Genomic DNA, 13,333 nt, shown 5'->3' on the forward strand with positions numbered 1-13,333 from the left:
GCCGTATATCTTAAAAGTAGCGATTGGAAAGGCTGCCAAAACTTAGAAGCATTTATATGAGAAAAACCACTTTTGCCATCCAGTCACGCTTGCATGGTTTTCCATACAAATCCTTGTAAATTCTAAAATTTTTACACTGTTGTTAAATCTTTCCCTTACGCATTTAAATGAATTAAAAGGAGATTTGAGCTCTGTAATGCTTAGGAAATATTTCATGACGGGTTTGAAAATTTCGAAATTACAAGGATTTGTATGTGTAATCAACTGGTGACGAGTGAAATTAGGGAATAATTTCATGCGCGTCTTGTCCAAATCCTAATAATTTCCCTAGCCTTAAGGCGAGGGAAATTATTAGGATTTGGACAAAACGCAAGTGAAATTATTCCCTAATTTCACGAGTATACCATTTGTTTACCTATTAATATCATGGGTGACTCCACTCTCTCAAATGTTTAGACCTTAAATTTGGCTTATAAAGTTCAGAAATTTTCAAACTTTTTCGGCAAAATACCTGTTAGAATCCTTCTTGATGTTCTCTTGTGTGTTCAGGTTTTCTTTTCGTCTTTTTGTACCCTGACATCTTCATTCACGGCATTTTAAAACTTCGTCGCCATCTTGACACTGAGACGTACGGAAGGTTGCCATAGCAATTTTGTAATTTCACATGTGAAATTACAAATTAACGCTGAAATCTCGCGCCAAAATTAAACAGTAATTCGTCACCTATGACATTAGTAGGGAAATCCATGCAAGGGTGACTTGATGGCAAGTTATTTTTCCTATACAAATGCTTCCAACCTTCGGCGGCCGTTGCAATCGCTACTTTTGAATTGACAGCTGAAAATTTTCAGGTTACCTAATTTTAATATGCTCTTTCAGCTTGTGCTAACAAAATTGAGCTGTTTTCGTATTTACCGAAAATGATCACGTGATCAAGTCATGCAAAGAGCCTCAGTTGGGCGACCATGTTTTGTCTCACGTGGAAAAACATTGTTCACGATTCTCATTAGACGAAATATTTTTCTCACGGGTGAAAAAAAAAATATCCTTCGCTCCTTTGCGTATGAAAGTCTACAGTACAGCTTTTTATTGAGTACATAATAAAACAAATTTTAAAGAACAAATTTCAATATCCGTCCTCAAAACCTAAATCGAGGTTCGATCCCAACCTAGCGCATTCCAGTAAGGATTTTGTCAAACTCAAATCCCCTTGCGACACGGATTTTCATGAAGACTCCAAGTCACAAAATCCTTTTTTTAAGTTTTTGCTCTCGATTGTGATTATTCAAGACAGGTGCCATTGTATGTAATTATTGCACTTAATGTATTCCATTTCTGAAGGTCATCTTCTACAAGCGTGTGTAACTAGAGAATCGTATTGATCATGTTAGGAGACCTGATCTATATTTCTTATCTTCCAGGTGCAAAGGACCCTTACGCAATGTGTACATATCTAGTGCTCTTCATTTCGGTTGGCCTTAGTGTAGCTGCATTTTTAAATACAAAAGAGGATAGACGTTCCTACCAGTCTGGTGATATTACACTCGGAGGCCTTTTCCTCATACATTACACAACAGAAGATGGTAAATGTGGCGAACTTTTCCCAATAGGTCTTGGTCATGTGGAAGCAATGATATTCGCCATCAACAAGATAAACGATAACCCAAAACTACTTCCTAACATAACTCTTGGTTATGACATTCGGGATCACTGTGAAAGCCCTGCCATGGCGATGAAACACACGTACAATTTTGTTAGAAGAAATGAAATTGCTTACAAACCCAAGAGTGGCCATTGCTCGTGCGCTGATAAAACAAACCAGACGGAAAACGAACGTAATCCAATAGCAGCAGTGATCGGTCCCACAGATTCAGGAAGTGCAGTTGTTGTGGGCAGTCTTTTGGAAGTAGCTGGAATTCCCGCCATTAGCCACTCGGCAACGAGCAATGAGTTAAGCTCACCCCTTTACCGCCATTTCTTCCGCACTGCATCTCCAGATAGCCAACAGGCAAATGCAATGGCTGATGTTATACAGTATTTCAACTGGAGTTATGTTGCCGTTGTGGCAATGGATGATTCTTATGGTCGTGGTGGAGCATGGGAGTTAGAAAAGGAAGCCGAACGAAGGAAGACCTTTTGTATTGCTTTCGCAGAATATATTCCACGTCAAGAGTATAGCTCAAAACTACGTAGAGCTGTAAACAGGATAAAAAACTTCCCAAACGCGAAAGTAGTCGTGTTATGGCTTTTCGGAAGTTACGGGCGGCGCTTTCTTAACGAAGCAGAGAAATGGCAGCTGGATGACCGTACTTGGATCCTGAGCGATGCTTTGGCATCAGAAGACGATATTTTCCCGGAACTGAAAAACACTGATCAAAAGATTCTTCATGGATCTCTTGGAATTCAGCCTCGATATTTAGATCACAGGTATTTTGAGGAATTTGTGATGGAAAAAACAACAGGTTTTTCAAAACGAAATAGAGTTCCTTGGTGGGAAGAGCTTTGGCAGAGTCAAATTACTACTAACTGTTCCTCAAGTCTGGGAGCCCATTGCCAGGAAGTTCTGTTTCACTTGATTTACGACACTTATGTCCCCTATGTAGTAGATGCCGTGTTTGCTGTTGGACATGCTTTGCATCTTGCGTTAAACTGTTCAAAACCTCACACAGCCCAAGAAGTCGTTTGTCCAGATACTTCACCATTAGTAAATCCACAGGAAGTGGAGAGCTACCTTCGCAAAGTTGACTTTCTAGGATTGACCGGAAGGGTTAGCTTTGATTCCTCAGGAGATCCAGTATCGTCCTCATACGACATTGTTCACTTTCATGCATCAGCAGAAAAACGCCAACCATTCAAGACAGTCATTGGCTCATGGCAAAAGAGAAGGAACCCGAAGTTGATATTTAACGACACAGGCATCGAATGGAATACAAAGACCAGTGGAAAATCCATACCGAAGTCGTTCTGCCGTGACGATTGTCTGCCAGGAACATTTCAGTCCCTAACAACTCCTTGCTGCTGGGAATGTTTAAAATGTCCAACTGGAATGATCAGTACCAGAAGAAACAGTGCCATCTGTAACGAATGTCCTGAAGGACAGAAGCCCAATGAAAAAGGGTCAAATTGCATTGATCTCCCTGAAGCTGAGGTGGTTTGGACAAGGCTCGCTAATATCCTAGTCCTCTTGTTTGCATTTGTTGGACTTGCAGTCGTGACCATTTGCAGCACAATTCTTTACAAGCATCGAAATACACCTATAGTGAAAGCAGCCAATCGCGAATTGAGTTGCATTCTGATGATCACAATCGCCTTGTCTTTTTCCATGTCCGTTTTTACACTTGCTAAGCGGACCAACTTCACGTGTACTATAGGAGTGTGTTTCAGCTCGTCTGTGCTAGCTACATTTATCGCCATTCTAATAATTAAGACAATGAAGATACTCAGCGCATTCAGAGTGAATGTGGTCGCAGAGAGGTTCAAGAAATTCATTTTGATGGCTAAAAGCCAGACACTACTTGTTCTGGCGCTGATTTCTGTTCAGCTTATACTAGTTTTGCTGTGGATTATCTTGGATCCTCCAAGTCAAAAACGAATCATAAAACCAGTAGAAGGAATAATTCATTTGTCGTGTTCTTTGTATCACTTACAAATTGGACTGATATTTCAGATCGCCATGATCGTTTACGTGTCATTTCTGGCAATAGTTTGCACATTTTATGCCTTCAAAGCAAGAGGCCTTCCGGAAAACTTCAACGAGGGACGTTATATTGTGTTCTCCATGTACATTTTGTTGCTGTCTAGCGTGGGTTATTTCCCAGTTGACATTGGTCTTGATGGGTCGCACGCAACGAATCTAAAGTGTGCTACAACCGTTTTGAGCTCTTATGGGTTGCTGATCTGTATGTTTGGCCCGAAAATTTACGTGGTTCTTTGCAAACCCGAGCAAAATACTCGCAAGGCGTTCTACTCACAAGTCAAGAAATACTCTTTTAACAACGGAAGAGATACAGTTGTATCATTGGCTTCTGAATCAGTCTGTGGCACTGGTCAGGAGAACTAGGGCTCCCTTTTGTCGGGGTTCAAAAACTTTTAACTTTTAGATAACACAATGAAACTGAGGCTTGTCCAGTACAAATTTAGTTAGAAAGCAACTTATTCCCCTACATTTTGCAGTATAAAATTCGGTACCTCTGCCGGCATCCAAGTTCAGATGACCTGGAACTTTAACTTTAAAAACTGAGAATCCAGTTTCCATAAAACATGTCAAAGTCCTGTCATTTCTACCCATATCCCTTTAGTACGATACCATTTTCTCATTTCTTGCAGCCCCTTTAAGCCTTTTCACTCCTGAGTAACGACAAAGCAAAGGATTAATTCTGGTGTTGCTGATATGCACGTTATCTTATCCTTTAGGATTTATTAACCCACACCAATTATTATATATTAATCGATACATGTTCTAGAGGGAGTATTTCGAGTATTTTGCCAAAGTTTTCCCCAAGTATAAGCAGTTTTTTAGTAATACCTTACCAGTGTACTTCAGTGAACATTTTGAAATTTGGACTCCATATACTGGCACAATCATTTCATTTACTTGTAAAACAAACTTTTCCTAAGCTCACACCTCTGTTAAGGGGACATTAGTTCGGTTAATCCCGACGGATTATGCTGGCAGTTGTCATAAAGGGGTTATTTACAACGGGAGTTTTAGCCTGCCTCATCTGATAGTTAAATTATTGACCGTTCCATCAATGCCTCATTATAAGGTTAGAATTAGTAACAGGTTGGTACATCAGGAGGACACCATTTTACTGTTACCGTTTATAAAATAACTAAGACAGTGCGCGCGCTCTGGTTGGCCGAGAGACGTGTTTGCATGAGAGTATGTAAACATGGTGGTGACGTCAAGATGTTTTGCTTTTCGCGCGCTAATCACGCAAGCACGAATTTGATAAAGGTTATGAATTAAAAAAAACTTGACAGGTTTACTTTATTTACCCATTTCCTCGTCGGTTGAAACTTGGAAAATCTTTAGGAACATGCTGTGTCAATTGTTTTTCGCTTGAGCTGACATTTTTATCGAGAAAAACCCGTATTTTTGAAAGCATCTTTTTTGCAAAACAAGGACTGATTACGCGTACAACCTGGTGTACAAGACTTCGCGACTGGTAAGAATTTCTCTTTCAATCAGTGCTCTAAACAAAAGAGAAAGTTATTTCATAAAAGCAATAGAAAACTTTTTTCCTGTGTTTGTATATCCTGATATAAACACTCGAGGGGTTGGGAGAATTCTCGACATTTATGCAAACCCTCGACTTCGTCTCAGGTTTGCATAACTGTCTCGAATTCTCCTAACCCCTCTCGTGTATATATCAGGCTATGCAAACACGGAAGACGTTTTCTATTGCTTTATTGGACGTTAGGGATTGGTTTTAACTTTTATAAATTTGACAACGGGAGAAAAAATAATAAATATGAAAAATGAAAAGAAAAATATCAAAAAAAAGTGTTGATGAAGGCTAAAGAAGGGTTGTCATGTTGTCAAAACAACAATTAACCTTTGCATTATCGTTAAAGGGATAGGAAGAGTTAATTTAGTAATTAATGAAAGAGGCTTAGTAGGGTATAAAGAATTAGGCAGATCGAGGAGGGTGCTATCCGAGGTGGATAACGCCCTCCGAGGTCTGCTTGATTCTTCATACCCTACGAAAGCCGAATTCATTAATTACTTTATTATTCATTCAAAATAATTCCTAGTTCAAAAACATAGCAAAAACATGCTTACCTGCATCGATATTAAGTTCATCTTCGATAGTGTACGTTAAGGTTTGTCCAGCTCCGCAAATATTCTCCACATAGCATATGTCGCCCTCCGAGTTGTGTTCTTGCTATGTTTTTAGCTATTATTTCGCCTAGTTCCAGCTGTAGTTCTTACTCTTGAAACGAGTGAAGTGTCTGCCATTTTTTGTTTTCACAACCAAAACTACTCAACCTCGTCCCCAGGTCCTCTCGGTAACGGTGCCTTAACCTGTAGCGGTCTGCATTTTTGACGTCATTTCATCGTTAAACACAAAATTCTTCCAAATTTGGTCATCAGTAACTGGTTATGATGAGTTATGCGTGTGCTTTTAGCCAATCAGAATTGGGGAAATACTTTGAATGAGTAATAATAACAATTAATGAATGAGGCTGACTTAAGAAGAATTATGGAGATCAAGGAGGGTGTTACCCTTCGAGGCCGAAGGCTGAGGCAGATAACACCCTCCTAGATCTCCATAAATTTCACATGAAACGAAAGCCGAATTCAATAATTGTTTTATTATTTATTTAAAATAATTCCTAGTTTAAAAACATAGCTAAAACATGCTTGCCTCCATCGATATTATGTTCATCTTCGATAGTGCACGTTCAGGGTTGTTCAGCTCCGTAAGTATTCTCTAAATATTAGATAACGCCCTTCGAGATGTCTTCTTGCTGTTTTTTGCATGTTTTTACTCTTGAAACGAGTGAAATGTGCGCCATTTTCGACTCAACCTCGTCCCCAGGTCTTCTCGGTTAACGGTGCATTAACCTGCAAGAAGGCTGCAATTTTGACGTCATCGGTTTCATTAAACTCAAAATTCTTCCAAATTTGGTCATCAATAGCTGTTTATGGTGAATTATGCTTGTGCTTTTAGCCAATCAGAATCGGGGAAATATTTTGAATGAATAATAAGATCAGTTAAAGGCCATCAAAATACAACAATGGCGATGTCAAAAGTGAAACTGGCTATAACATCGTCATTGAGAACATATATAGTTTTTACGATATGAAAAACTACATTGATATACGCAAGAGACCTAAACATAGCGATTTCCAATTTAGTAACCACATCTTTTAACCTTTAATGATTAATGATATTTTTCATCTACAGCTTATCGATAGGAGAGTAACATTTGTGACATACGAAGTAAAGCAGTTTCTCAGATTTTTACTTGAGTAAATAAATTTTATATTAAAACCTTTCATAAGAATGTAATAAAAATTTTCATTAAAAAACAGTAATGTAGCGAAAACATTAATTAAAGACCTTTGCAGTCTCTCTATCTTAAATGTAATTTCATTTCATAATGTAGTCTTCCTAAGTGTATTATTGGCAGTTTCCATCTTATATATGTACATGTAATTTCATTTTACTAATCTAGTCTTCCTAACTGTATTATTGTAAATACAGGCTGTTTCTAATTTCCTTGGGGTGTCTCATGATTTATTTAGTTAACGACTTTTTCGTAAAATTAATTTTTTGCCCAGGTGTTTGCATTATTACTTTTATTTATAGAAGAATCAAACAGTGTTGATATCTGAAAAGGCGAAAAAAATTATATTTTAAAATCGGTGCGTCGTTTGCAAAAAGTGAGCTTAAATACATCTTACTCCGTTCGGAAGCAAGAAAATAAAATTTTTCTAAACAAAAATACCAAAATAACAAAAAAAAATTGCCAATAAATAATGATTCTAAATAAATGATAAGAAATTGAAGTTATTTATTAGGTTTGTTTATTTGACGCCCCTTTGGTTTTCAAACAATGCCCATTGCAGACTTTTTCGAGTTCGCCGAAACTTGAAAGCAGGCACTTTTAATGTTGCTTGCATGCGTATCATGAACAACGGACTAACAGGCTTGAAGATTTTACATGTGCAGACACAAATGTTTTGGAGACTTTCACTTCGTGTGCTTATGCTTTCTGCTGGTTTTTCGATCGTTCATGGAGAAACGGCTACACATTCATCGACACCGACCACGATCCAAGCAGGTATACACATGTATGGCACCAATGGCCTCTTGTTTAGTTGGCTTGTTTTCAAAGCAGCAGTATACTTTTCGTCTCGAAGTATTAAAGTGCCTCGAATTCTTTATAAAACAAGCGAACAAACAAAAAAACTAGGACCTGCTAGTCCCCGTCGCCAACCGACGCAAAAATTTTGTGCTTAGCTGTGCAGACATCAGACAAGAGTTAGATTAAGTTCCGCACTAACTGCGTAAGCCGAAGGTCCGCTAGCCGTGACAGCGTCGTTTGCCGTTCCATCCGCCGCGGTGTTTGTTAGTTTAAGCTTCCCGTTGACACGGCAGAACTGGAAACTAGTAGTGGCAATATGTACTACGATAGTCTCAAATATTTGAAAATTAACTAGGTACTAACCATGGCTGTTGGAATTAACTAAATGTTTCCTTATTTCTTAACTTTTCTTTTAAGCTAAGTGAAATACGTATGATACACAGCAAGTGTTTTCGATCGCCATTCACTATGGCGGGACAAGATAAGCTTATATAGAAGGTTGCTATCTTTTCTTCGCTCGAATTGGAAACTATTTACAAATAGCTTACAAACAGTTTACCTGACTGTAGAGGAAAAATGATAAAAGATGCATATATAGCTATCAAAACAAGCGATCAAAATGTAGAAATCGGTACAAATAGGCTTCAGAAATACTCACGTTTTCGCGTTTCATCCGAACGAGAACAATTTGCACCTTGCGTTGAAACAGCGGCTGGCAAACAGCTACCCTGCGAGCAGAGGCCCTTCGAGATCGAAGGGCCTCTGCTTGCAGGCTAGCAAACATCAGATGCGGGAAAAGTTAGTTAACCTGTCCCTCTCTGCCGTTCGCGGGAAAAAAAGGGTGCTTTAATAAAATTTCTCTAATTTATGAACAATTGTAGCAAAGAAAGTTAAATTCACCTCTTCTTTGACATGGTCGTGGTCGGTAAAATCTGAAAAATGGCCAAGGCTATGCTATGACTTCCAGAGGCAGAAGGACAACATAAAAGTGTAATTTGATTCTTTACAATTATTTACTAACGTATAGTTTAAAATCTGTGGAGAGCCTTATCTGCTGTTGGATTTATGCAGAGCTTAATAACCATGATGTGAAAAATCACCTGCTCCAAATCGACAAGAGAGAATACCTCATTCTCTCTTGATATCTGTGTGTAATTAACGATTGGTGGGTGTAATAAAGCACGAAACTCGTAGAAGCTCAGTCCATGAGTATATTAAAGCCGATCGGCGTGCTCTAAAAGAAGACACGATAATAATGACCATGAGCTTCATGGCCCTAATTAAGAGGTAGAGAATTTATCGTCATTAAAACAATGTGACTCTAACATGCTTTTCAAAATAGTTAAATGTACGTACATTATCTATCGAATCAAATATATAGAAACACTGCTTCCCTAAGCAACCACTCCAAAAGCCAAGATTTGTGGAGAAGGTGACATTACGAGAGTTGTATTCTCTCCTCTAGGAATTCAATTCTATTTTCTTCCAGAGTAAAAAATAAGTTATTTAATATCAGGGCGGTTGTTTGCATGGGTCTAGGGTCCCGTTTGCATTTGCCCTTTTGGGGATTTGCAGTTTTTCTTTACTTATTATTATGAAATCATGATGATGATGATGATGATGATGATGATGATGATGATGATGATGATGATGATGATGATGATTATTATTATTACTATAATCATATATCTGTTTTATTATTCTTTCTTGATTATTGATTATTTGCCCCCAAAAGGTGTTAAAACAATGAAACAAGCTGACACTACAATATGTGTAGTGCCATGGGTCTTCGTATACTCTGAGTAGCGTAGTACACACATTGACTATGAGTTAAGCGGTCGCTTACAAGAGGTTATAAATAATTGAAAAATATAAAACCGTAAGCCCCCAAAACTGGTAGCGATCGCTTACCATAGGTTTGCACTATATTGTTTTGACTAGGAAAGTTCTTTTGTTTTGGAAAAGTGCTTGCTTCCTGGAGGTGGTCCCTTACGAGAGGTGATCGCACATGGTGGTCGCACATGGGGCTTGTTTTTTAAATTGTATCTATTGATGCTAATTTCTATCTTAGCTTTTTATGACAGTGTAAAATTATTTTAATATCAATTTTGATTTTATGTTTTATAGAGGTCCACAAGTTTATAAGTGTTATCATAACTGTCACGTGTTTACCCTCTTTAAATAAAGGCGTTACCTTACCTTACCTTACTCTACTGATTAAGATTTTCCAATCTTAATAATGCTGTGAATGAAACAATTTAAGTGTCTTGAGTAAGTGTAAGAGGTGGTCGCTGACGATAGCTGGGTTGTTTTTACCTCCTATATTTGCAGCCCACCCGCGGTGGAGAAACTGGGGCCATTGTCTTGGTAAATGCAGCGTCAAGTTTCAAATAAGGAAGTGTGAAGATAGGTGCGAGGAGAAAAAGCTAGAGATGAGAGCATGTCCAATTGGCGATGTCCATAATGACTGCACGAGTGAGTGACCTATTGTGATCTTCAAGTGAAGTATCGATATTTATTGTATAAACTACAGTGTGTTATAGGGGTTTTGGCCACTAAGAAATATCGTACGAGAACACATGTGTTCTGATATCTGTTGGAATATTTACCTTTTGAAATAATTGATCTAAATTTATATAATAAATAGAATAATACATGGGAGCTTGGAGATATGAAATTTGTCTTCTCGTGTTCCGCCTCTATATCGATCTCATGAGTGAGCGCAGCGAACGAGTTGAAAACTAGAAGATAAATTTCATATCTTCACGCCCCATGAATTATTCTCTATTTAGTATTTACCAAGTCAGTGGAAAGCAATGCTCGCTAGTTTTGATTGGCTCGACCGTAAATAGAGAATATTACACGGTGGCGCGAAGATATGAATAATACATATCAAGTGGCAAAAACAACATCAAGGAGTGAGATACACACGAAACTGGAAACCCGTTAACAAAAAAATGGAATTTTTTATGCAATCTAGTTTGCACTTAAAAACAACTATCAACGTCAGGGTCGGTGCATACCGTAAGATTGTTATCGAAGCGTTTCCACATGACGTTACGGCGGCCATATTGGTGTTCCAAAACAATGAAACGGCGGCCATGTTGGTGTACCAAGACAGCCCTGAGGAAGTTGAACTCTTTTCTTATGTAAAAGCTTTCTTTTGGCCCAATAAATAAGCATACATGCTCGCCACGTACGCGAAAACGCTGTATATGTTTCTTGTGGTCTTGACGGTGCACAATGTTCTATAGCATTCCTATAATTTTCATCTTACACCTTCAGGGGCAACATAAACTGTTACACCTTTGGTTTTGTCTTTGATGTTTGCCACCTTTCATAAACAGTCTCCTCTGTTAAGCACTGCAGGGTTGTATAGCATCTCCAACATTTTTTGACAACCATTGAGTGTCAGTATAACTTAACTCCATAAAACACGAAGCAATGACCAGAATCGGAAGAGAAAGAGGCTGAGTAGACTAACTGAAGTCACATGACGCCATCTGTCTTTCTTTAATCCTTTACTCGTTCCCAGTCTCTGGGACATTTTCAGAAGGGAAAAAAAGGAGTGTTTAGATGACCAAAATTCAAGAAATTTCTTTGGGCGACATATTGTTGAAGTTCACAGTTGTTAATTAAACTTAACTAAAGACAAAGATCAATTTAAAAAGTTTTAGTGTCATAAACACTTTAAAGGTGGATAAAGGAAGTCTTACACAAAGGGGGAAATGGCTGGGGTGCTGAAAGCTAGTGAATTTTTAAAGGTAATAGCATAATTTGTGGTGATACTTGGCATAAATACCACGAGTGATATTTCGAAATTGTTATACGTGATTTCACGAGCCGTTAAGTGAGTGAAATTTGAGACAATTTTGAAATATCACGAGTAGTATTTATGCCATTAGCACGTACAAATCATGCTATTATTTGTTTCGACCACTACTAGCAAACGTTTTGTAATTTTCACACATAAGTATTAAGCTGAAATACCACTGCTCTAAGCCGATCAAACTGTAGAAATTTGTCATGTAGTGGTATAAAATTGAAAGGCCACCTAAGGCAAGAATTTCTAATTAAATATGCATATTTTGATAAAATGCTATTAAGAACGGTTTGCTTCGATCAATGATCCTGAAAATTGAACTTCAAATGTATAGCTTAATGGCCTTAGGAATATGAGACCACATTTTAGAAGCTCAAATTTTCGTCACGTGACTGATAATTGAGAATTAACGGTCAAAATATTTACTCTAAAATAGGGAAAGGATAATGAAAGAGCAACAAGTTCTTTTTGAGAGGCTCTCAAAAATGTTCTGAAAAATTCGCCTTGTATGTGTGATTGCGTTATATAGGAATAGTTAAATCGTTAAATCGATAAAAGGAGAAAGGGTCACGTGACTTATTAATTAGTTTAATAGCTAATAGGATAAATACTAAATACGATTTACACTGTTCATGTAACATTTTGGTTGTGAAAATTCTTAAGATTAAGGTTTGCAACCCTTCCCATTACGGAAAAGGTGTTTTGTGACGTCGTTGACGAAGCAATGTCACGTGTTGTTCTAAATCACGTTTCACCTGTTTTTTTCGTTGAGCCACATTTGTAGTTCACTTTTCAGGATCACTGATGAAAGCAAACTGTTCTAAATAGCATTTAACAAAATATGATGCATTATATTTAATAAGGTAGTCATGCGTTTAAGTGGCCTGAGTGACCCCCATTTATCATAACTTGATTTTCCCTTTCAAGGCTACAGCATCAAAAGTCTTCCTGAGAAAAATCCTTCCGGTACCAAATTGTCCCTTAAAGTTAACACGTCAAATGGATGGAGACCATTTTGCCACCCAACATGGGATAGTAAACTTGCTTACGAAGTATGCCGCGTCAATGGTTTTCCCGAAGTCCTTGACTTTGAGGAAAGTGATCGTGACAAGTGTTCCGTGAACGAAGATGCTAACAAGACGGACTGTTATAACCTTCCGACGATCTTACCAACCTGCAACGACAAGAAAGCCATTGTTATATGCGAAGATAAATCATCATCCAGTGAGTACTTTGTGTATTAATGAGGTAGCGCTGAAAGAAAGAATGAATGAAAGAAAGAAAGAAAGAATGAAAGAAAGAAGGAAAGAATGAAAGAAAGAATGAATGAAAGAAAGAAAGAAAGAATGAATGAAAGAAAGAAAGAATGAAAGAAAGAAAGAATGAATGAATGAAAGAAAGAAAGAAAGAATGAAAGAAAGAAAGAAAGAAAGAATGAATGAAAGAAAGAAAGAAAGAATGAATGAAAGGATGAAAAAAGAGACAGATCAGAGAAAGAAAGAAAGAATGAATGAATCTCAGACATTCCTTCGAGTTGCATACTCCTCTGAAGAGTATACGACTCGAAGGAATGTCTGAAATTCAGGCTACGTAAATGAATGAAATGTAACGAACGAACGAACGAACGAATTAATTCTACTTGCGTTTGTCGAAATTCATGACAATTGACGATACCACAGGTAACCCACGCTC

The 13,333-nt window shown here is 37.8% G+C and overlaps 1 protein-coding gene across 1 annotated transcript; it reads left to right on the forward strand.

The window, feature by feature from the left end:
* Positions 1 to 1,430: 1,430 nt before the first annotated feature.
* On the forward strand, positions 1,431 to 4,694 carry LOC140950516 (extracellular calcium-sensing receptor-like). Its single transcript, XM_073399755.1, has one exon. It carries the CDS (start codon positions 1,442 to 1,444, stop codon positions 4,058 to 4,060), a length of 2,619 nt encoding a protein of 872 aa, XP_073255856.1. The 5' UTR covers positions 1,431 to 1,441; the 3' UTR covers positions 4,061 to 4,694.
* Positions 4,695 to 13,333: the final 8,639 nt, after the last annotated feature.

The sequence above is a fragment of the Porites lutea genome, chromosome 10, assembly GCF_958299795.1.
Source record: "Porites lutea chromosome 10, jaPorLute2.1, whole genome shotgun sequence".
Taxonomy (NCBI): Eukaryota; Metazoa; Cnidaria; class Anthozoa; order Scleractinia; family Poritidae; genus Porites; species Porites lutea.